The sequence below is a fragment of the Nycticebus coucang genome, chromosome 5 (assembly GCF_027406575.1).
Source record: "Nycticebus coucang isolate mNycCou1 chromosome 5, mNycCou1.pri, whole genome shotgun sequence".
Classification (NCBI taxonomy): Eukaryota; Metazoa; Chordata; class Mammalia; order Primates; family Lorisidae; genus Nycticebus; species Nycticebus coucang.
The window spans coordinates 13,816,664-13,842,376 of NC_069784.1; the positions used below are offsets into that span (position 1 = coordinate 13,816,664).

The 25,713-nt window shown below is 36.3% G+C and overlaps 1 protein-coding gene across 18 annotated transcripts in view; it reads left to right on the forward strand.

Annotated features, from left to right (window-relative positions):
- The window catches only part of ADGRL2 (adhesion G protein-coupled receptor L2), a 581,138-nt gene that overhangs the window by 509,007 nt on the left and 46,418 nt on the right, over positions 1 to 25,713 (forward strand). For 12 of the 18 annotated variants that reach the window (XM_053591012.1, XM_053591013.1, XM_053591010.1 and 9 more), the window contains 7 exons: positions 4,051 to 4,160; positions 10,204 to 11,004; positions 16,959 to 17,252; positions 17,790 to 17,893; positions 18,745 to 18,930; positions 19,720 to 19,758; positions 22,558 to 22,741. In XM_053591012.1, coding sequence (XP_053446987.1) covers positions 4,051 to 4,160; positions 10,204 to 11,004; positions 16,959 to 17,252; positions 17,790 to 17,893; positions 18,745 to 18,930; positions 19,720 to 19,758; positions 22,558 to 22,741 — 1,718 coding nt within the window. The remainder of the gene's footprint in view (positions 1 to 4,050; positions 4,161 to 10,203; positions 11,005 to 16,958; positions 17,253 to 17,789; positions 17,894 to 18,744; positions 18,931 to 19,719; positions 19,759 to 22,557; positions 22,742 to 25,713) is intronic. The other 6 variants (XM_053591014.1, XM_053591029.1, XM_053591016.1 and 3 more) reach the window with 1 other exon arrangement.

Genomic DNA, 25,713 nt, shown 5'->3' on the forward strand with positions numbered 1-25,713 from the left:
GAAGTGTTCAAAGTATATCTAGTGTTTATTTATTTATGCTGAACAGTATTTGTAATTCTTTCTTTTTTTTTATTGTTGGGGATTCATTGAGGGTACAATAAGCCAGGTTACACTGATTGCAATTGTTAGGTAAAGTCCCTCTTGCAATCATGTCTTGCCCCCATAAAGTGTGACACACACCAAGGCCCCACCCCCTCCCTCCGTCCCTCTGTTTCCACTCATTCAAAGAAACCCTGTGTTTCTTCTCTGCTCAATTCACAGTTCATTTTTATGCTTAACTTTTTAAAAAAGTGCAGGTTATTACCGTGATAAATCCACATGGCATCACCTAAATATACTCACAGTTTAATTGTTAATACAGTGAGACTTTTCTTGGTTTAAAAAAAAAAGAAAGAAACCTCTTTGTGAGTGGGGGAGAGGAGGAAGGTCCTGCCAGGAGCTGTGCTCAGCACCAAGAATGCAAACAGCTGAGCCAGCCCCGTCCCTTCTTGGCTTAGCTCCGCCTTTGCCTTTTCATCAGAATGAAAACTTGAAGCTGAGCCCTCGGTGTGAATTTACTTTGCCTCCATGGCTAAGTAATTGCTTTCTCTTCCCTGATCTTTCTCAGTGATAGCAATTGACAGTTTTGTAATCTTACTGACAGCATGTTGGTGCAGGAATTTTCACCTTTTTCTTAGTATTAACAGCTCACATTGGATGTTTCTCTGTCTGTTGTGCCCTCACACTCTGTTTGGAAACTTAAGATCACTTGCTTCCTTCATAAAGGCATGTACATGGCCTTTATTTTTATTTCCATAATTTGGTTCTCTATAAGCTCAGATTCATCTCCATAAATCAAGGAACTGGTGTGCAAAATTGTAATTTTCTTGCGCTATTTACAATTAGGTTCTTCTTGATGACCCTTTATTGTCTTAGTCCTTAATTTCCAATTTTTTTCAAGATTAATTTCTTATACTTCTGAGATGTATGTCTGTGTGTTTCAATACATAAAATATACATTAAATGTTTATCTACATAGAATTTCTGATTGTAAAATGAACACTTTTAATACTATGCGAGGCCAGGAATTAGGAAATTTATGACTTCATTTGCAGGAGCTTCATTAAATCACCTTACCTTCAATTTTGCTTAAGATATACTTACAGAATTAACAATTCTTGCTGTCTTAAAGCAAATGTGTTACACAATGTGGTTATTTAAAGACATAAACATTATGTGGTTGATATAAACTAACAAAACTATTTGTGACATTAATTTGAACTTGTAATTGTGATCAGATAATGCAAAGTTGTTCCTGAAAAGGAGTAAATGTAGGCAATTATTTTTTATTTTATGGTGCTCTTTCAAACAAAATACAACGGAAATGAGAATGCTTATTTCTTACACGCTTCTTGGAAAACATGCTTTGACATTGAGACATGTAAAATGAAACATGTCTGATACCCTATGAGTCATATTCATTCATCCAGTTGTAGTCTTTACTGTTGGGAAATGATATAAATTCCCCAATCCTTGGAGACACCTCTTCCTTCATGTTGGTCGGAATTCCTTCCTTCGTATTCTTGATCCACGTAGCTTTAAGTGCGTTCCCCTTTCTCACCAATGTGCTCCTAGTTTGGTGAGGTCAGAAGAACCTTCAGGGGAATGAAAAGAGTGATGAAACGTGTACTAACAAGTGTGATTGTTATTTTATGGAATTTGTGCAAAAAGTACGCAGTATTTAAAAACCATCTGAAATGTAACAAAGTTTGGTTGAGTTGAGTGGCTATAAAACCATATACCCCGGGAGTAGATGACAGGGATATCTGACCCACGGGAATTTACATTTCTTCTTGTCTGAGACGTGTGAGGGTGAGATAAAGGGAAGATCCCTGTAAACATGAGTAAATAAAAAGAAAGAGAAAAAGGACTTTCGTCTTGAATAGGGAACAGCTTAGTGAATGAGGATTCCTGGGAGAGCAAGAAACTTTTATAAAGCAGTAAACTCTTATTGAAAGATTAAAAAAAGAAGAAATGAAAAATATCAAAATTACATTCTATTCCCCCCCTCCCCCCTTTTGTGAGACAGATTCTTGCTCCGTCACCCAGGCTGCAGTGCAGTGACAGCATTGTAGTTCACTGCAATCTCAAACTCCTGGACTCGAGCAAGCCATCTTCCTGTCTCAGCTTCCCCAGTAGCTGGCACTACAAGCACACACGGCTGTATCGGCTAATTTTTCTTGTTTTTTGTAGAGACAGGGTCTTGCTACATTACCCAGGTTGGTCTCAAATTCCTGGGCTCAGCTGGTATTCCAGCTTCAGCCTCCCAAAGTGGAGGGTTTACAGGCATGAGCCACCACACCTGACCATGTGTCTATATTAGTTGACCTATTGAGAAATCTTAAACCCGTCTCCTTTAAATTTTAAAATGTAAAATTTGTTCTGTGATTTATAATAATTCATTTATACTAAATGATGAACCATTGGCAGATTTTTTCCAGTGAGGGAACCAGTTTAAGAGAAAGAATTATGAGAGGAAGACACGATATCGTAAAAGACTGTGACATCACACTTTTTGTATATACCATGTTCTTGAAAATTATGATGTATTTTATATATATTATGTTTTTAAAAAATAAATGCCATACTATATTACAGAGTAATCATAAGAAGAATTAACATTAGTTTAATATGCATAGAAGCAATATCTATTATAATTTATTTAACATTTAAAACTCATTTGAAATTTATTATAGTACACTTAGAATTATAAAAAAATGCCTATTTACTTCTATGGAAGTTTTCAGTCTCTGACGCTGTTCAAAGAAGGATGAACCTGGTTTTGAGTTGAAACCATTCCAAGGAGTAGAACTTAACACACAGATCCCTCTTCAACATGATTCTTCCTTCGTTGTCCTGTAGTTGGGTTGAGGTAGAACCAAGATGCTTTCTCAAAATTTGTAATGGTGCTATTTTAGGGTTCAGTGACTTTATGCACTATAGAATAACTGGTATTTCAATTGTTAAATAAATTTTGTTATACTGTTTTTATTTTCTGCTTGCTTTGCCTTCTTAATGTACATGCTATCAGAAAACGTAATAAAAATCCTGAAAACATTCCATTTCATTGGGTTGTAATCAAGTGAAATTATAAAAGAAATAGTTGTTGCCTTTACAAGGTTTGTAAAAAGACCATTAGGACAAATGCATAGAATTTAAGTATCATCTTCTTTAGAATTCCAAATGAATTCTAACAATCTTAATGAATTAATGATAACACAAAAATAAGAAAACACTTCCATGTAATAATGACCTGGACAGTCTAGGGATCATGTCAGTGTGACATTGTTTTTAATATTATATTTCAACAAGTACAGATTGATCTTTGAACACAGGAAAAGTAACAATGATGCTTTGACATTCAGTATGTTCCAGTGACTGTGTTAAATGCTTTAAATGCCTTTTATCATCTGTACAGGCCGTAGCCTACAAGGTGAGAAGTACTGTTTTCATATTTAGTATTCAATGGTATAGATAAAAAGTACCTGTAATACAGAACTTAACTCCAAACTAGATTTAGAGGTTAAACTTAAAAATCTTGGTTCTCCATTTGTTCTAGCATGCTATCAAAACTTTCTACTGAGCTGTTACGTTTATGATTCTGTTTCTGTTCATTTATAATACCATTAAAAAAATTGTATTTCCTAAGTATAGGAAATACAATTGTATTTCCTAAGTATAGAGCTGAGTATCCTGGTTGTTTTTTGTTGTGTGTTTGTTTTGATTTTTTGCCAATGCATGTTAAATATGTCAAAAAATTAAAATACATAGTAGAATAAAGAACTGTCAACTATTTTTTTTTTTACTTCCAGTTAAAATTTATGTGTGACCCATAGTACAGAGACTACCAAGAAAATACAACTTTCTTATAACTATTGTAGAGCAACTTAGTATTACTTGCTTTTATTTTATGCTTCTAGTTGATGAAAACATGGATCAGTTCTATATTGTATTCCTTAAGTAAACATAAACAAATTGTGTTACACACGTTTGATTCCTTTTGTTTTGCAGGTGCAACAATCGAACACAATGTATAGTAGTTACAGGGTCAGATGTGTTTCCTGATCCATGTCCTGGAACATACAAATACCTTGAAGTCCAGTACGAATGTGTCCCTTACAGTAAGTATGACGTTTGTGTTTTTCACTTTCTCTAGCATCACTGGCTGATGCTGAAAGACGACACGCGTGAGAGAAGCCTATGTTGACGGGACCATTCTGCATGCGGAGCATTGACAGACTGGGGCCTCCAATTAGCTTGGTGAAGTGTGGAAGGAAGCCATAGTGCGATGCTGGCCAAGTGTCTGTCTGTGTTCTTGAGTGTTTGGCTTTTAAGGCTAGTGTTTTTCCAGAAAACAAACTTGAATTAGCTATTCAATAGGGCCCGTAGAAATCTGTACTTTTGCCCAATACCAGTTGCTGACAAATTGGTTTGGCTCACGGTTTTCTAAAGAAGGAATTGACTTCAGTTTTAATCGTGAGCCACGTGAATGGCTACCTGCTGTTGTAGCTTCAGTGCTCCGTTAAAGCCACCCTGGCAGCAACTGAGGCAAGAGCTTTCTCTTTTGTTCCATTGTCCTCAAGAGAGCTTTTCTTTACAAGATCCAGGGATGCAATCTTAACTCTGAATAAAATAGATGCAACAAAATCTTAACACATATTCCTGGTTTTCATTTTGTGACATCATTTTTAAGACCTTACAGAAGGATAGTTAAAATTCAGTTGAACATTTTATAGGTAGGATTTAGCTAATCTAATTTTATGTAGGTTTTTTTCCCTAATCTCAGAATTTGTACTTCAAATTTATATTCTGTACTCTCAAAACAAAAAAGAACTGAGCACTGTAGACAAGTTAAAAGTTGAATATATTATCTGATTTTTACATACGGGTTTGATGGTGGTGTCTTTTTTTAATTTTTAAATTGGGAAAAAATAGAAATGTGATTTAGTCAATTTACTTCACACGTGTTTGAATTACACATTTTTTTAATCAGCATTTTTACTGATTTGAGATAGTTTTTGTGTATTTCTCTCCTAAAAAATACTGGACTCACCAAATAATGAAATTGTTGTTTCCAGAATCTTAAAATCTGGGTCACTAGCTCTGACGTATTTATACATCCAAGCTATTAGTATTTCTAACACCAGAGGTCCAAATTCTGGTAGATAGGCTGTGTCCTGTATGGTAGGAACCAGCACACTTGTACACAACCGTGGGAGGCTCGCTCTCCCCTCTCTCCTCTGCCATAGTTCTAAGAGATTGGCTTTTTGTGTTATCAGTTAAAGGCCAGACATAGATTATCTTTTCCTTTCATCTCTGCTCTGTGTTCCTGTGTTACTGTGAAATGGATGCTTTTTTATGTTTCCAGTATTTTTTATGCCATTTGTAGGATTGGAACCCTACTGAGTAGACTGATCTTGGTATCACCTCTCCCGTGGGTCGTGGGTGGCTTACGTCATCCTTCTCCTGGGCCACTAGAGGAACATTGTATTCTTTTGACCTAACCAAAATTTTGTTCCATAAAGTCACTTCTACTTGAATTTAGCATGATTTCTGTCCTCACATTAGAGAAGGAACCCAGCATCCATTCCCAAACAGTGGGATCAGTCAGAGCTGCCAAGAATTGTGTCTTTCTGGAGCCAGTTCCTGCCACCTAGTCTATAGACCAAGAACAGTGCTAAGCAAATATTATTTTCAGAATCGTAAAGTTATTTCTTGTGCTGTTTAAGAAAGGAAAATGTGGATATCTTCTGGAACCTCTAACTTTCAAAATTTTATTTTTTCAGTTCTCCAGAAGTATTGTACATTGTGCACTTAACTTGCCAATAGCTATATTCAGAGAAGTATTTGTTCTTTTTAGTTTTTGTCTTTTTAAAAAAAAAAAAAACTTGAGTAATTAATTTGCTGTTATCTTTCTAGATGTTTGCACGAGGCAGAAATAAGTCTGTTTTGTTTTAACTGCTTCTTGGTAGAGAATAAAATAATTATAATTCCTACATACTGTATGGTGGTGACACACTGTAAATGGCACAGTTTCAATCAATGTTAAATTTTAGCCCAAAAGGTCTTTTTGGTCATTCTGATCTTATGTTGTATTATATTATCTCTTTCACATTTTCCTCTCTCCTTTTTAATACTTAGATCCATTATCTCCATTCCTTGCACCTGCTTTTGTTTTAATCCCCTGGCTTTCACTTTCTCCTTGTTTTAATAGTTTGTGTACTTTGTAACATTTCTAGACCTCTTTTACACTTGACTTAGTTAATAAAAAGTGTCACTTATGTATTTTTGTTATTATCTGGCTTTACGCCAGTTTATATCCACAGCAAATCCTCCAGGAGCTTATCTGTACATCCCAAACTATTTTTTGCTATTGTGGAACAATTTCAGAAAATTTCCCTGACTTCTGAAAACTTTATAATAAATATGATTAACAGAGAACATTGGCCACGCTGTTATTTGGTCGCCTTCAGTACATGTATGCTTAAAACCGGCACATGCATTCTATAGGACATCGTACTTGCTTATACAATGTCTGTGTCAAAAATCCTTTATCACTGACAGAACCGTAGGAGTAGCACATACATGTACTTGAAAGAAGTTGCGAAAATCTTGGAGGATAAAGGAGAGCAATCAGATTGGAATTTGCATCCCATAAGCAGGATTTGGTTTTTGTGTTCGGATACTCATTTCATTTTTGTGGTATTATAAAAATTATACTATAATGTTACATACAAGTTTTATTTGATGAGAAAAAGTAGCCATTACTGTTGATTAAATCATTACCAGTGAACGAACATGTGAGATTACTGAAAATAAAATAGTGTGTCACTTCAGATACAAAGTATATAGGCTGTAGCTAGCGTGGGTCAGTTCTTGTCTTGTACATCCATGTAGTCCTCCACAGATGTCGGTGGGTCGTGTACTTATGTGTTTTTGTCTATAGATAAGTAAATGTATTGTTATGAATTAATTTATACAGTCTCTTAAGACAAGTTGCAATACTGTTTGGCATGTGGTAAGGAATGCTGATTTTATTAATGTTATTAGATTTTTATATCTCTTCTGGGCTGATAGAATTTTGATTGATTTGACAGATATTTATCCTTTGGACTTTTTATAAAAATTATAACACAGGGACTTTTTTTTTTAAAGATCCATCTCCTTCTCATAGGATTCATCAATCATTGAAGTTTTTTTTTTTAATTTTTACATTTAGCTGTTACTTCTCATTTTTTATTAGAGTTATATACAATTCATAATTTTTAAAAGTACATGATATCAGCTAAAACGTAAATCAACAGACTTCCCTATTTCGTATCTTATTTGTAATTGCCTTATCATTTTAATGTATCAACTAATACAATTCAGCCGTTTTCTGTGAATGGCAAACATAAAATGTATTTTCTACGTCTCCTATTGAAAATGTTTTAAGTTCTGTTTTAAATAAGTGAACATATTTTAAGGTATGTTTTTCCTAACCATTCCATTTATGGCAGTAAAATCATCCTTCCCTTAGTTAAAATAAAATACACCTGTATATAAATGGTGTGTATATATATAATTGACATTTTCTTATCACACCCTTCTGTTACTGATTCTAAGCAGGTATAATAATACACTTCACTGAGGAATAAGTTTAGCACTAGAGGTTTATAAAACGTGTTGTTTCCAAGTCAGTAACGTGAAATGTTTTGTCAGAATTATACATTACGGAGCAAGTATGTTTCCTGAAAATAGTTAAATAGACCCAAGTTGGTTGGGAAAGGTTGCAGCTTAATGTGAAAAGTTATGGGCTATCCCTATGGCAAAAATCTTTGTAGATGTGTTTCTCCCATAGGTTTTTCAAAAGGTCAATACTGAATCTCGATGAATTATTATAATTTTAAAATTAATCAGGCTGAGCTCTTAAGGAAATGTTTACCGTACTGTCTTTGGGTCCGATTTGGAGTCGAAGAGCACCCTCGTGCTTTTTAATAAGGGGGAGAACACAGGGAGGAATCTGGTCATTTTATGACATTCAGGCAACATACTTCAAACGGACCTACAACGCAAAATAGTATGTTCTGGTTTGTAATTATGAGAGTACTGTTTACCAACCAAGATCTTACACGGCACCCTTCCTAACTGCATAATCTATTTCTTTAAACTTGTAGGGGATTTTTTTTCTCATTTAACTCTACTAATCAGGTTTGTTTTATTCAAGCATTTGCTTTTTATAAGGTCTGTGGAGTCAAGGTATTTGCTTTGAATGCTCGGTCTGATTGTCCTTGCATGCTGGCTTGCTTTCTGTGTCAGCTGATGATGGTGGAATTGTCGCAATGAGCTAACCATAATTCTTTCTTCCTTTCTCTCTTTGCCTGCTGTGCTTGCTCTTCCCTTGTATGTATTCTGCTTACTTTTTTTATAGACTTAGTATTACAAGTGTAAAATATATAATATAGAAAATTTATTAAGAATTTTATACTATAAAGGATATGTAAACCTAAATAAGTAAATTTACTAATTTTAGTGGGGAAGAAAGGCGTAACCTTACCCCACTCTTCAGAATCTCTGTTGGGGCCGGGGTGGGGGTGGATTTGTACATTTCCTGGAAAGGAGGCTTTTTAATAGTTAAATGGATTTATCTAGAAACAGAAAATGATAGAAAAACAATTGCTACCTACTGAGATGCATAATTGTATATTTCTTCTTACATAAATTTCTGAAAAAGAACAAGCATGTCAGTATGTATTAAATTCGACTAAATTCCAAGATTGATGTCATTTTTATGAATATATTTTCCTGTTGTTGTGCTTACCTGATTTTAGTCAGTTTAATAATTGAGTTCACGTTAGTGGGAATGATGCACCTGTCATGCATGTCTGTAGCATACGTAGAAAGTACAACTTGATAAGAATGCTGAGTGACTTTGGAGAGACAGAAGTATATATGTCATGCATTAGTGAAGAGTTTCATTATTTATTCAGGTTCACTAAGTGAAACAACATGCCAGCATATTTATACTGCCTCCTTAATCTACTAAAATGATTGATCCGTGTTCTCTTATGTAACTTGAGAATCTTTCTCTTGCTAGGTTCTCCTGTTGTGTGTTTCTCTTTGTCCAAAGTAGTGCAGCTCTTATTCTTTCCTGTATTTAGCATCTGTTACGAATTCAATCTTAGACTAATAGTCAATTTATTTTAATCTTTTTTCTTTTTCCCTTGCACCTTTTTTTTTTTATTTTCTTCCGATGCTTAAAATAGAAGTGGAGCAAAAAGGTAAATAACGTGCACAGTCTGAACCCCGGCTCCCTGTCATGTGCCTTCTGGATGTTAACCTCCTCCCCTCCTCCCCCTCAACACTCCTGTGTTACCATGATTAGCAGGATCTCATTGGGGGACCTCACTAAGAAGTCAGACGTTGACACTGAAATTAAATGACTGCTAAATCTGGTGATGGGGTAAAAATTCCGAAGTCGGCGAGGGGGAGCAGCCCTTTCTCTGTTTCTTTTTTACCCTTTATCTCTTTTTCTGAAACCCTCGAATACTTTCTTACTGTTCAAGTGTCATCTTGCTTGGCTTCCAGAACCCTCTCCATAGCATGACATGGTTACAGGGTCTCCTGGTTGTTTTATCACTGCTTTTCCTGTATTTACTTTCCTGTACTCCTAATTGCATTTTCCAAATATTTACGTTCCTTTAGATTAAAGCACCTTTGTTTTCAGTCTAACGTCTATACAAGTTGTAAATAAACCTTCGCATCGGGTTTTCTTTTTATTTATTTTATTTTGTGGTTTTGCTTTTGAGAGGTGGGCTGGGGGTAGGGGGTATAAAGTTTGGAATAAAATAAAATACTTTCACATCAAGTTCAACATTTTAAAACACACGTTATCAAATTATAAGATAAAAACACACATCAGAAATTTAAATTGTCAGTTCAGTTATGGATGGTCTTACACTTAGGCTTGTACTTGTGAACACAAACCCCAAGTAATCTTTGTACACTTATACAGCATTGATTGTGGTAACTTCAGAAATGAAGGGTAGTACTTAAGTAAACATTTTGGTAAAAATCGAGTGCTAATTAAATGAGTTTTCCTCTTTTGGTTTGTGATCATTAAAACGTATTTGCTGCATAATTTTTAACTTGACTTAATTTTTGTCTTTTCTCTGTGACTGTTAGTTTTTGTGTGCCCTGGAACCTTGAAAGCAATTGTGGACTCACCGTGTATATATGAAGCTGAACAAAAGGCGGGTGCTTGGTGCAAGGACCCTCTTCAGGCTGCAGACAAAATTTATTTCATGCCCTGGACTCCGTATCGTACTGATACTTTAATAGAATATGCCTCTTTAGAAGACTTCCAAAATAGTCGTCAAACAACAACATACAAACTTCCAAACAGAGTGGATGGTACTGGATTCGTGGTCTATGATGGTGCTGTCTTCTTTAACAAAGAAAGAACAAGGAATATTGTGAAATTTGACTTGAGGACTAGAATTAAGAGTGGCGAGGCCATAATTAACTACGCCAACTACCATGATACTTCCCCCTACAGATGGGGAGGGAAGACTGACATCGACCTAGCCGTTGATGAAAACGGGTTGTGGGTCATTTATGCCACTGAACAAAACAATGGAATGATAGTTATCAGCCAGCTGAATCCATACACCCTGCGATTTGAAGCGACCTGGGAGACTGTGTATGACAAACGGGCTGCATCAAATGCTTTTATGATATGTGGAGTCCTCTACGTGGTCAGGTCAGTTTATCAGGACAATGAAAGTGAGACGGGCAAGAACGCGATTGATTACATTTATAATACCCGATTGAACCGCGGAGAATACGTGGACGTTCCCTTCCCCAACCAGTACCAGTACATTGCTGCAGTGGATTACAATCCGAGAGACAACCAGCTCTACGTGTGGAACAATAACTTCATTTTACGATATTCCCTGGAGTTCGGTCCACCCGATCCTGCCCAAGGTAAGATCGTCCGCCTGAAATGCTCCTGCCCTTTTGTGAACACCTTATGTTCAAAAGACTTTTGTTAATTTATTTTTCCTTCCTGTTTTCTCTCCTTATTCATTCTTAACACACAAAGGACAATATTGTGGTACATTTTCACCTTATTGTGGTTCATTTTATTTTTCTGAATTTCTTCATTTAAATGTTGGCTTTAAGTGGCATCATTGGTCAGTTTAGTTTTTCATTGCTAAAAATGTATTACCAACTACAACCTGTTAGTGTTGTTTTTTCCCCCTCTCCCTGACTCCTGGATTGATTATACTCCGTGTGCAGACCTTTTAACTTCTTGGCGCCAGTGGTTAAGGGAAATGAGTGTTAGGAAGTCTCAGGAGATGGGCCAGGCTTGATGTACAAAGCGAGGCATTAGTGTTCTGAAGTTTGGTGTCTATTCTCTGGATAGGAGACGGAGAATCATGCAGTATCTTTTTAGGTCATTCTGTAAAATCACATATTTTTATTTCCTGATAAATTAGTGACAGTTTTAAGTCAGTATTTCTGTGACTTTAACTGTTGCATATGAACTAAGCATTAAAGAATTCCAAGTGATGATTTATGATGATGGATCTGTTAGCATTTTTTTTTTTTTTTTTTGATTTGTGGTCTCTCAGGTACCTTTCTGGAGGATCATTACTTGGGAAAGTAATACGCTGAATTTTTGGACATATATTCTGATTTATTTAAGTGATTTCAATTCGGTGAGAAATAAATTTTAGATGGTAAATTAAATGAATATTTCATTAAAACAAGATTATCTCATATTCATGATAAAAGTGTTACTATCTTCTTACATAGTTACACTATAAGTCTTTTTCATTTGAACAATAAAAATTACAGGTTTGTGTTTCACATCTGTAATATTTCAATTTACTAAGAAGTTAATGGGAATTTTCCAATAGTGACATCAAAATTTTAGAAACTAAAAACAAAGATTTTTGGAGTTATTAAACTAATCTCAACAGATCTTTTCTTCTGTTAAAGCAGTATGTATACACACGTGTATTTAAATGTACTGAAAACAACAGACATGCCTATGTATATCTTAAGATACATAAATAAATTCTAAACATTGTCATATAGTCAAGCCTCAAAAGTAGAAGTCACAGCTTTTTGTAATTGAACTTCTAATCTGAGTTATCATAGAATACCAAGATAATGTGTGTTTCGTTCGTGCTGGAGTGGTAACGTTGTATTGACTTTGGACATGGCCCTTTTCCCTCTAAATCACGTATCTCTGGGGTTCTTTGGCTTAAAACGATAGCAGTAATGTCCATCATTAAATTTTCAACAAAATTCTTTAGGGCACAACATCTTTATTGTTCTTGCCTTACAACCGTTTATTTTAAAATTTATACATGTTTGTTTGCTCAGGAGACCAGCAATTTGGTATGTTTCATGTATTTCAAGGGAGGCGGGGCCTTGGTGCGTGCCACACCTTCTGGGGGGCAAGACATGATTGCAAGAGGGACTTTACCTAACAAATGCAATCAGTGTAACCTGGCTTATTGTACCCTCAATGAACCCCCAACAATTAAAAAAAAAAAAAGCTACTATATATGATGTTTCTCCTTTATCCTGTCGATTGTCAAAAAGCAAACGCGAAGCACTGACAGACTTTAGGCCTTCGCTAAAATTGTATTGATCCTCCTGTTAACCTTTTTGTAACCTGTACACATGTATTACCCTGAAAGCTGGTACGTTAGCCTTGGATGGCAGTAAGTTTTTTCCCCTCATGAGAAAAGAAAAAGGAAAGGAAAGGAAGGGAGTGAGGAAAGGAAGGGAGGGAGGGAGGGAAAATACTTTAAAAATGGCACATTCGTGGTCCGGCAACATGCAAAAGTTCGTGAATTGTTGAGTACAAATTCAATTTAACAAGAAATCATTACCCATCTACTTGTCACAAAATACTTCAGTGAACACAAAGATGAGTGAGAATGTCATTCCCACTTGCGACATTCATTCTAGTAAATAATTTGATCCAGTTCAGATGAAAAGTCTTTGATAGTTTAGCTGCTGTTTGGAAAGAGCAGTTACCAGCTTTGAAAATGAGAAACTTAGATGGATGTAGCCATCGTGTGTTCCCAGAACTGCGCTTGGTCATCCCAGGAGCCATTCTTCAATACTCCCAGAGTGAGAAAATTTCTATCGACCCCTTCTTAAACCATTAGTGATAAAAAGTTTTATCTGACCTTAATTTCTCCTATTTGACCCAGATTCTTATTCTCTCCCCCTAATAATTTATCTGCACATGCTTTTAGAGACTCCAGCTTCTCTCATGCAAGATGTGTGCTGTCTGTGTTCATGGAGGTGGAGCCTTGCTCAGCTCTTCTGGCCCATAAATTTAGGTCAAGCCAATAACCCACTGTCAGCTTTCCAGAAGCAAGATCCAAGAAACTGATAGGACAGAGCGATCAGAGAAATGAGGTCTTTGCCTGTCATGAAGCGGTGATTGATTTCTTTGGCTAAAATTCATAAAGTCTAAGGTTCTGGCTTTGCTATCATGTTTGTGGCCAAGGGATAAATTGTGCTGTAAAATTATCCATTCCTTTCATTTTTCATTGCAGACTGTTTCACAGTGGATTAGCGTCAATACTCGCCCCATTTACAAATCCAAGCCCTTTTCATTCCTAACAGCACAAACTTGTGTTTCTGGGTCCTGATCTTTTTTTCTCCTTTGAATTTTTAGCTTGTATGTTCCTTGCATTTTCTCCTGCAACTAGGTCTAGTTTTCCTTTTACTTTCTTCTTCTCTAGAATGGGCTTGGGAAAAACGCTTTTCGGTTTTAACTCTATTCTGTTTCTTAATCTAGATGTCTGTACCTTTACTTCATCTGTCTACAGATTTGTTATCCTAAACATCATCAAGAAAACGGGGTACCTTTGCTTGCGTTTGGCTGTTCTGATAAGACTTCTGTAATATAAAGGGAAATTTAGCAAGAGCCGATTTTGTTTATACAGAATTTAAGAAGTGTTTAGTGTAGATTCCATATTTCCTGACCTATCTTCTCACTGATAAAGAATGCTCTGTAAGAAGTGATCAGTATGGTCAGACATTGAGTAAGGGCAAATGTATTGGACGCTTGCTTGTTTTTGCCTTACCAAGCCACAGTCTCACTCTAGCTGGAGTTCATTCGGTGAACAGTGGGTGAGTTCTTGGATCTTGGTAAGGGGAATATTACATTTGTAGTATAAATGGATATTGCCCTAAAACCCTTCCATGCAGGGAAAAACCTGGTAATAGATAACAAGTTCTTAGTACACGACCGTCGTAAATCGAACCTTTCTTTATGTGTTTGTCACAATCTAATGGTATATTAATATCATTTCTTAGGTATCTATATTCAAATGATAAATGATAGGCAGAATGCTCAGTTAATCTGGATGCTAGATAAATTCTATTTATCAATAGAACTTTGTAAAAGGGGATATGGATTTGAATTACCATTCTGTTGCAGGCTATCATGTTTTCTGGTTCATTCATGGGATATTCTTGATTTTTAAACCTTTTGCCACAGGTTTCATTATGCAACTTTGTATTATTTTTCCAGTATCACATTATGTTTGCACATCTTTTCTTCTTTTAGAGATTTACATAGAACTCAGTGTCAGTTAAAGGTTCCAAAGGCAGGATGAGGTGCTTTTTTTTGGGAAGCTATTCTTTTCTAGAGTCTATGAAAATCTTTTACCTAGAAAAGTAAGATCATAGCATTTCAGCGCATGGACAATTGACCCTAAACAAACTACTTTCTTTATCTATGGCTTTATTTCCTCACCTCTAAAAGGTAGATAACCAGTGTCTACTTCACTGGTTTGTGGTAAGGATTAAATAAGATGATCTGATAATTCATGAATAGCAATTAGCATAGCATCTGGCACATTAATGTTGAGTGAGTATAAACTTTTACCAAATGCCCTCTTGGGACCATCTCCACTTGTGGAAAGAATTAATAATTTTTAGAAATCTCTGCATTTCTAAGCTTTTCATATGAGAAAAAAAATTGTTTTCCTTAAAGTAAACTAAAGCCGGGCAAAATCGCAGAAATTCTAGTTGTCCCCCTGATTGGGGGAGGGGAGCAACTTAACGTTTGTCACTTCAAGTTTGTTTTCATGATACCTCAATCTTTCACACTGATTTACCTTTGAAGAATGTGTTGATCCCCTTTAAAGTTCTTTTAGTGATTAAAAGGCAAAAAGGTATGAAAATATATTATTCAAAAATGCACACATGGAAAAACGGCTGTAGAACATTGCATGAAATTCTGTGCATTTAATCGAGGTCATTTTAATATCTACCTTGACTCAGTTGTTCTGACTCTTTCCTGGTGCTTAGCTAACAAACGACTCATGAAGTATGACCCCATGTTTCCATGACTGAGTGTGCACAGTGTCCAGTGATGCATCAGACCCTCTGCTCTGCTCTGCCCTTGTTGCTCTGAGTCCCCACTCCTCTCTAAGACCTGACTCAGCAGCAGTCATTTCACACTTCTGCAAAAGATGGTGATGCTTTTGACAAATGTTAATTGAGAAAGCACTGAAAGCCTGACTGCATTGTAATCAAAAGAAAATTACAGAGGTTTAACAAGATGTCAGGCAAGTACTTTACAGAAAAAGATAGGCAGGTTGGAATGGGTTTCTGCAGCAGCTGATGAGGCATGATGTTTGACTAATGTACACAGGCATCTCTCATATGGTCAATAAATTATGCCCTCGAAATAAAACACATGTTTTAGAAGTTTCTCTTGAGATGGAGGGAAAGGAGTGAAATGTGTGCGGTGTACGTATTAGTAATAAGAAGTTGTTTACTACTAAGAACTAGAAGTGTGTGTACAGTACTTTTTCTGATAAACTTCGTGCATTCTCAATAGTGTCAGAATTATAGAGACAAAATTTATGGACTGGAGCTTAAAATAGTAAACAAATCAGCACTAATGTGAACTTGTTTTCTAATAAGTTTTAATGTTCTAGCTTGCTTCTCATGTATAGGTAAAGCATAAGTAGGTAAATGTTTTTATAAGATGATTTGAAAAGAAAGGCTCTTTTTAATTGGCTGTACTCTAGCAAGGCATCATATGGGAAAGAATGTTCAGAGCCCAGTGATCTGTAAATGTTGATAAAACTTTATTGTCCAGTAGTTTGTAAATGGCAGCATCACATTTCTGACAGATTTCATTTCTGGTTAACTCATTGACGATTAGTAGAGAAAACTCTTAAGATCCTAGTGGATGTAACAGCTGGAAAGTGATGTCCGAAGCTAAATTAGCCATTTAAAAATAAAAAAAGAAAACATTTTCTGCTTTGAAGTGTATAGCCATAGTTTCTTTTATAGTCTCTGTTAAGTGTTAACAATATATCAGGGCAGGGGGTTAAGGAACTGAAGTTCCCTTACTGGACTAGCACCTGCACGCCAAGCTTATCTTCTGTTTCAATCTAATCAGTCTTGCTCAAAGATCTCAGAAGCAAGAAGGGCTGCTGGGTGGAAAGGTGTCACAGTATTTTTCTCGCAGAATGTAGAGTGGGTGACTTTAAATTTTTTTGTTACCCCAGAAATATATAATTGTCAGACTTTTGTTGATACTTTGAATATAATTATTTACAGAATGTGAGTTTACATAATAAAATTTTTCTACATTAAATGACCTATTTTTCCATTGAATAGTGTATGATGAAATTATCTTTAAACTGTACTGACATGTTTCCTTGAGAAATAAACCTCACACAGAGTCATACAGCAAAAGCCTCAACGATGTGAGTAAGTTAGAATACGTGAAGAGGTGGATTTTTCCTCCCCCCACTAACCGTGCCAGTGATTCTCATTGTGTTGGTTGTGTGCGCGTGTACACCCGCGTCCCCACGTGCACACCTGTGTGTGAGTGCAAGTGTGTGTTGGAGGTTAACACACTCATCTTTTCTCCATAGTGCCTACCACAGCTGTGACAATAACTTCTTCTGCTGAGCTGTTCAAAACCACAGTATCAACCACAAGCACTACTTCACAGAAAGGCCCCGTGAGCACAACTGGAGCTGGGTCACAGGAAGGAAGCAAAGGGACGAAATCACCTCCAGCAGTTTCTACAACCAAAATTCCGCCTGTAACAAATATTTTTCCCCTGCCAGAGAGATTCTGCGAAGCCTTAGACTCGAAGGGGATAAGGTGGCCTCAGACACAAAGGGGAATGATGGTTGAACGACCATGTCCCAAAGGAACAAGAGGTATTTTCTGTAAAATACCACGCATAGATTTTTAAATTTAGGAAGTAGGTCCTGAATTAAACCCAAGTGAGTTTATTCGAAGAGGGAGATGATGACAATAGCAAACTTTTCTTTTTGTTACTTTGGTAATACTCGCACCAGGACACAGAACTAAAAGCTTTGTAATCTGTAAAAGTAACTTAAGATCAGGCATGAAATTACCTCTCCCTCTTGAAGACTTAGGTCAAGCCTGAGATTTTTGCCCAGGGACTCTAGTGAGGATCCCTTACAGCTGCCTTTCTCATTACAAGCTTCCCTGGATAAGACCCAAGAAAACCAGGGACTTTTTGTTTATTTGCAGTAAATGTATGGTATTTCTGTGCTATATTTACTGTTTATAATCTGCATTAAACCCTAATTTACGTCAGTTATTGTCAACTACTTCCATTAGCGTTTATTCAAAATTTAACACGCAGAGTAGGATCGCGATAGCTAATTTCCCGAATGCATGCAGAAAAATGGTTTCAATTTCACTGTTGTTTTCCACATCTGTTGTAGGAACTGCCTCGTATCTCTGCATGGTTTCCACTGGAACATGGAACCCTAAGGGCCCCGATCTTAGCAACTGTACCTCACACTGGGTAAATCAGCTGGCTCAGAAGGTTGGTTGGAACCTTTTAATGTGATACACATGGTGATTTAGGGCTTTAACGTCTAACATAAATAATTTAGCTTTGTATGTTAAAACCAGCTTTATTGCTCTTTGTTCAGTATAAAAGTAAAAAATTGTGCGTAGTTTTGTCTGTAAACTATTGAAAGTTACATATGTTTTGGAGTATGCTGTTTTCCTACGTTAAGCTTCTTAATGAGTACATACTTGCTTAATTTTATTCATATTTAGTTTGTTCTGTTTCTTTCGATGTACAGAAGACAAATAGTGCATTGGCTTAATATACCAAATATCATTAAGTCTGCAACTGAATCCACAGAATGCAAGCAGATGTTTACATCTGACGTGATTTTGGTAGAATGAGTAAAAATGACTTTAAAGGCATCGGTAACGTTATTATCTCAATATAAGGCAGTGGTGTTTCATTCTCCCCTCTTCCATTCTACCTTTCTGAAACACAAACACTGGATAATAACTCTCAGTTTCATGCTGACTACATTCTGATTTAAATTCTGGATCACTGGAATAAATAAGATTTTGAAATAACACTTTAAAATGCTTGCAGTGAAATGAAAGAGCTGGCTGAAAATTTCTAGAAAGAATTTGTTTTCCTTTTTGTTTCCTTTAAATGTCTGGCTGAGAATTTCTGTTGTGTGTTGAAGATCTAAGAGCCTTTAATCTTCTGAGATGAAGAGAAAGTTATTGGTCTCAGTCAGTTGCAGATTTTGACATGTTGGCAAATATTTTTTTTTTCTTTCCGCCACAACAAAGGTACTCAGGGAGAACTAGAAGCCATAAACAGAACAGGAAAGTAGACTGAGATAATACAAATTGTCATTTCAGATCAGAAGTGGAGAAAATGCTGTCAGCCTTGCCAATGAGCTGGCTAAACATACCAAAGGGCTGGTGTTTGCTGGGGACGTGAGTTCTTCCGTGAGGTTGATGGAGCAGTTGGTGGACATCCTTGATGCCCAGCTGCAGGAACTGAAGCCTAGTGAAAAGGATTCAGCTGGACGGAGTTATAACAAGGTAGGGAGAGCTCCTGGTGTTTGAAATTGACATTCTGTACGGCAGCTCCTGGTACTTCTAGCAGTGGCCAAACCTTTGCTCCCCTGGACGTGTACTTAGAAACAGAATTTGTAATTCGGTTCATTTTTCAAGGGAGAATTACAGAAGAGAAAGGAGCAACGTGGCCCCCCCCCAAAACCAGCATAAATGATGTGAATTAACTGAGAGACCTCCTAGTTGGTAGCAGACTTCACCACCTGACTGTAGTCAGTACTGTCTCTTTAGAACGCATTATCTGCCCTGGCAGAGACTCTGTTATACAGTTTCTATACCTTTGTGTGCCAATACGTGAAACTCTTACGATGGCAGCAAAATTGAGTATTAGTCACTGAAATATTTTTTTTCACTGGCAGCTTTGGGAAGAAGGAATTATTGTTATCAGTGTTATTAATTTTTCCAACTGTGACAAAAATTAGATACTTTTCACCTCGCTGTGGTTATATTAAGTTCTTACGCCCCCCAAATCTGTGCCTAATGGGGTTCTTCAGAGTTAAGAAATGGGTTTTTTTGTCTGTAGTGTGTATTTTGTCTCTTTTTGTCAGCATACTTTGCATTAGTACACATTACAGAATACAACCCCAAACGGTAAATAAGCAGTTCTGGTAGTCAGCGCAGACTCACACACCCAGAGGACTTACAAATATGATAAACTTTGGGCCCCAGAACGTCAGCTTAATTTTTGAGGATTTCTTTCCTCATTTTCAGCAGATATAGATCTAACCTCTGATTTTCTTTTCTTTTACTTAAAAGCTCCAAAAACGAGAGAAGACATGCAGGGCTTACCTTAAGGTATCTCTCCCGCGCTGTCCCCGCTTCCCCCTCTTCAGCCACCTGCCACGCTTTGTCATTTTGCTGCATGAGCCAGTGCATTTCAGTCTTTGATAATTATATAATGTGCCCCATATCAGCTGTACACATGTTGGCTTTTCACAGGCATATTACTCTCAGAATAAGCAAATAATCATTTTAATAATCTTTGTTTTCCCAATCATCCAAAAGCATAATAATTTTAACGAAATATCCTCTTAATTGGAAAGTGATTGTATAATCTCTTTGTTTCCTATAGTCATCTCTGTGGCTTATAAAAACGACTTGAGTGAAACAGCTATGATATATTCCTGGCAGTTTATCGTATCAAAGACTGTATAGTCATAATGTATGTGCATGAAAAAGTCACTGCTTTCTTATCTATGTGGCATACTCTTAAATAATAGAGGCTTTGTCCTAAAATTTTTAAGAGTCCTTTCTAGACTGAGGGTGATACGGGGATGGGTTACTAGAAATGAAATATAAATAATGTGACAGGGGCATCAGTATCTGTTACATATTGCTTTTTTTCAGGCTAATAGGAACAGAAAAGACCACTCTTTGGCTTAGAATCCTTGTCCACTCCAGCTGGTTTTTCTCCCTGGCCTGTCCAAGTAATAGGAAACACCCTCAGGTTAACAGTGGAAATGGGACTTGCTGATTCTAGTGGTAGATCATAATCCTCATACACAATTGCACTTTTGTTTTGTAAATTTTAGAAGTTTCTTTGGGGGGGGTGATAATTATTTTCTAAACGAATTCTTCTGGGGACTATAGTCATGTAAAATCAAAACTTGAGAAACAAATCAATATACTATGACAGCAAAACCAAAGAACTTCTGTAGTTTCCTAGAACAGAGGTTACTCAAAAGCCATGACTTCACTATTGTAATTTTAATTGGAAAGGTCTGGGGGGGGAAAGGCATCTCACTAGTTAGTTTTAGACATTGTTGTACCTAAAAGGTTTACATGAAAAGGAATCAGAAATTCTGTTTGAGGCAGTAAATTTTTGAAAGTCTCCTTTTAGCCTGTTTAACAGGGGCAAGGAGTAACTGCTGAAGTCTGGAGACGTTTTCAAGGTCAAAAGTTCAGTTTAGGTATCAGTGTATGTAGGAAATGTAATAATTGACGTGTTGCCAGGACAAGCATCTGTATCTATCAGTGGGAAAAGAATAGCTTTTTCTTTTCCTTTTTTTTTTTGGTAGGGAGAGACTACTTCAGAAGTATGATTAGGCTAATGATCATTTTGATACCACCAGACAGGATCAAATAGTAATGAGTTAACAATGTTCCACATTAATAAAAGCAGGTTATGTGTATACAGAGCAAATTCCAGCATGACCTTGGTTTCTGACCAGTGTCATTTTCACTGTCTCCAGTGAGCTCCTCTGTTCAGATAAGAACAATAAAGTTCTTTAAATGACAAATGAGAAGCTGGCTTATGCTATGCAAATGAAGCGAGTTCCACTTTGTGACAGAGGATTCATTTGTAACTTAGAGGCTCCAGTCTGTATTTCTTGGTGACTAATCAATCTGGCCTCCGCAGACCAATTTCTGTTCCACTCTAGTTAATGGCTGCAGCATTTTCAACGTGAGCATTTTGACTATTCCACCTCCCATTAGAGAGAGAGAAAAGCCTTTCACACCACTTGGAAGTATCTTCCACCTGCCAGGAAGGTTGTGGTGGCTCACAAGGCAGGCAGAGCAAGGGTGTTAAGATGGATTAAGCTAATTAATCTTACTCTGACAGAGGCCTCAAACAACTTGAGCCCCCTGTGCATTTCAGTATAGTACCTCAAACTAGGAGTTTTTATTGTTCTTTGTACAATGTATGTTCCTTTTCCACAGTGATTACCACTAGATCAAAACAATTTATGTATGATCCTAATGATACATCATGACTACAGCAAATAAATTTAGTAATTTCACCTATGTGAGGCATAGTCGGTACATGGCTACCGCAAGTATAAGAGCCTGGCTCCGGTTGATTTACTGACTCTGGGTTATGTTTTATTTAATGTTACTTTACACCATAATAAATTAAACCTACATATATGAATACTTAAAACTTGGATGTTCATTTGGACTTTTTCCTGCTTTTCTGTTTTCATTAAGTTAATAAGTACAGGACTTAAATATTTTGATGGCTCTCTTGATTCCTTTAAAAGCAGACCATTGTTTAATGAATTAAGAGATACTCTTAAGTGTTTTTTTTTTTTTAGTTGGACAAAAATTTAGAAGAGTGAAAATGCAGATAATTTATAAACTTTAAAAACACTTTTTTCTTTTTACTTTGTCTATAAGGCACAATTTTGGTTAGTTACTATTTTATGTCAGATTGCAAAAAAATATATATTGTTTAGTTTTTAAGCGTAAGTATTTACTCCAGAGACATTTAGTGTTTTTAGAATATTCATATCTTGATGTTATAAATAGGATGATGTTAGTAGTTTTGACACACACACACACACACAATGCCTCAGGTTAAGAACTGATACTGATTGTTGTATTTTTTCTTCAGCAGTTGAGGTGTGATTAAACAGCAACAGTTCCCCTTTCTACATTTAAATCAAATAATAGCCAGCTGTGTTCACTTAGTTTCATTTTGGAATGGTCAGGTTTAAAGTTGACCAGATACGTGTTGTCCAAGTCTTCTTGCATCTTAAAATGAAAGTTAAATCATCATGACAGATAAATATTATAATTGTCACTAGTCAGTGATTGAAAATCATCTTGGTTCTAGAACAGACAAGTCTAATGATAGTTTTTTAATGGACGCAGGCAATTGTTGACACAGTGGACAACCTTCTGAGACCTGAAGCTTTGGAATCATGGAAACACATGAATTCTTCTGAACAAGCACACACCGCAACAATGTTACTCGATACCTTGGAGGAAGGAGCTTTTGTGCTAGCTGACAATCTCTTAGAACCAACAAGGGTTTCGATGCCCACAGAAAATATTGGTAAGTCAATCTGTTGTCAGATTTAATTTTGATTTAGAAGGCAGATGTTAACAAGAATAGAATGGTGTCTCCATTCTAAATCTATCCAGCTTTTTCTCTGTGCCAGATTTCTTGTTTGTGATATCATTTTTGTCTGTTAGCAATAAGAGTATTGATCACACTTACTGAAGCTAATGCAAAAGCCAGAATCTACCCCTATGTCTTTTAAAAGTTGGTTTTAAGTCTGGGCAGAGTGGCTCACACCTGTAATCCTGGTACTCTGGGAGGCTGAGGTGAGAGGGGGACCTTGAGATCAGGAGTTTCAGACTAGTCTGAGGAAGAGTGAGACCCTATCTCTACTAAAAATAGAAAAATTAGCAGGGCATTGTGGCAGGTGCCTGTAGTTCCAGCTGCTTGGGAGACTGGGGCCAGAGAATTGCTTGCGCCCAGGAGTTTGCAGTGGCAGTGAGCTAGGCTGACTGGCACTCTAGCCTGGGCAACAGAATGAGAGTCTGTCTTTAAAAGAATAATAATAGTAATTAATTAATTAAATTAAATTAAAGTTGGTCTTATATTTGTGTGGTTTTTTTTTCCCAGTTGAAAAATCATTACAGAAAATAAGAGTGCTGAGATACCAGAGTATGGATTGTTTAAGTAATAAAAGTGCTTGCTTGGAAACTGTGGCAAATGCTTTCCTGTTTCGTGTAATATTGTTTCTAATGAATTTAAATTACTTTATGAAATGTTTTCTTTCAGTTAAATATTTTAGAACACAGAACTTGAGCCAAATGTTTATATTAAACATAACTGCCTTCAGATAAAAATGTGGTCAGGGCACTATGTCCCCCATAAAGGCAGGAAACCCATGCCTCGTAGATTGCAAAGTACCTACAGATAGTTTTGAGGTATAACTTAGAATTTAAATGCTACCATGGAGAGGTAGAAATTCATTTTTTAAATATTTAGTGTAAATAGAGTAAAATTTTATTATTAGGCTTAGCCAATTTAGAATTGTTAATTATTCAGCGAGGTTGAATTCCGATGAAGTAAGCAGTATCCTTTAGTGAAGTAAAAATGGTTCCCAAGCATAAATGTATAAAAAATCAAAGATCTTCCAGTAAAAACAGTGCTAACTTCATTAGGGCAATAGATATTGAATAAAGACGTGCCCAAAGATGCCATATTGTAACACCTAATTGTACCTAAGTCATGGAACTTTATATCAAAAATATAGGAAAAGGGATATATTGAAGAAATGGGCATAAATCAAATTAATTCCTGGATTTAAATTGAAGATCATAAGTTTATTTTACAGAAGTCGATTATTACCAAGAAATGAGCCTTACATATGTAGAACATACTGTTATTGTATGTCCAAGTTTTTTTTTATTCCCGTTTATTTAATTCTGAAAAATTAAATGTCCAGAATATATCTTTTTAATATCTATATTTTTTGGCATTTTAAAGAATTATTTTTCTTATAGTTTTTTTTTTCATTTTCAATTAAATATTATGAATGGCAGTTTCTAGTATTTTATAGGCATCTCTAAAGTGATACCTGGAACTGACTGTGTCTGTAGGCTGATTACCCAGGAATGATCAATATGAAAGTCATATTACATATTCTAATAGAGTTGTTTCTTTTGATTTCTAAGATATAACAATTCTGTGGAAAAAAATTATACATGATGTATTATGAAGAAACCGTTCACTTTTTTTCCTAAACCTTGTATTGCTCTTTTCAGACATGAGGATTAAAAAGGCCTATTATTATTATTATTATTATTATTATTATTATTATTTTCAGTTTTGGGCTGGGGCTGGATTTGAACCTGCCTTCTCTGGTGTAGGAGCCAGCACCCTACTCCTTTGAACCACAGGCGCCATCCAGGCCTGTTATTTCTTTATGTCCTCGCTCTCTGAGGGCATGGCTGTACTATCTTAGGTTATTGAAACAGATTTTCCTCCTTAGTGATTCCTTCTTGAATCTTTAGTTTAACTTCATAGCATGATTTACCCTTACAGTACATGACCTCATAAAAACCACACAATTGTATCTATTATAATGTATGTCTGATTTAATGAAATTTGAGGTATAACCAAAGCATATTTGTTGCATATAATGACCAATGAACACCCTTGTAATCGGTATGGTCAACATTTGTGTACTTGGGGCGGGACCTTCAAGCTTCCACGCTGCCAGTCTCCTCCCATCCCTGGCCCCAGGTCTGCTTTCTGTCACTGCAGTTTAGCTTTTTCTCGACCTTCAGTGGCGTGGAATCATGCAGAGCCTCGTGCTCTTTTTGATCATGCTTCTTTTATGCAGAATAATGGTTTTGAGATTTGTTTGCATACGTGGGAGCATCCGTAGCTTAATTCTTTTTATTGCTGAATATTATTCCATCATAAGGATATACCACAATTTGTATGGCTATGTGCTTGTTGGACATTTGGGTTACTTCCACGTTGGGGCTTCTGTTTTCCCAGTGATGGCTCCAGGTTAAACTCTGCTCTGCCGTGTTGAGGTTCTGGCTGCTCTGTCCCCTCCACAGGGCTGAGGACCGGCAGTCCTTTCCTTCTTAGCCATTTTAGTAGTTTGTTACAGCCCCTCTTTGTGGATTTATTTTGCCTTTCTGTGATAGCTGAGTAACATTGGCTGCTAACTTTTCTTGTGTTTATTGGCTATTCATATAACTATTTGTGAAGTGTCTATTCTTGCCTCTTGCCCATTTTTAAGTGAGTTGTCTTCTCCCTAATAAGTTATAAGGATTCTTTATATATTTTGGATATGTCCTTTGTTAAACATATATATGTATATTTGAGATATAACTTATGCAACCAAAACATATTTGTTGCATATAATGACAGATGAACACCCTTGTAATCAGTATGGTCAACATTTGTGTACCTGGGGACCCGCTCCAGGTACACAAATGAATCTGAGTATTTTCCCTCAGAATATGACTTTTCCTTTCTTGGGAAGAGCAGAAGTA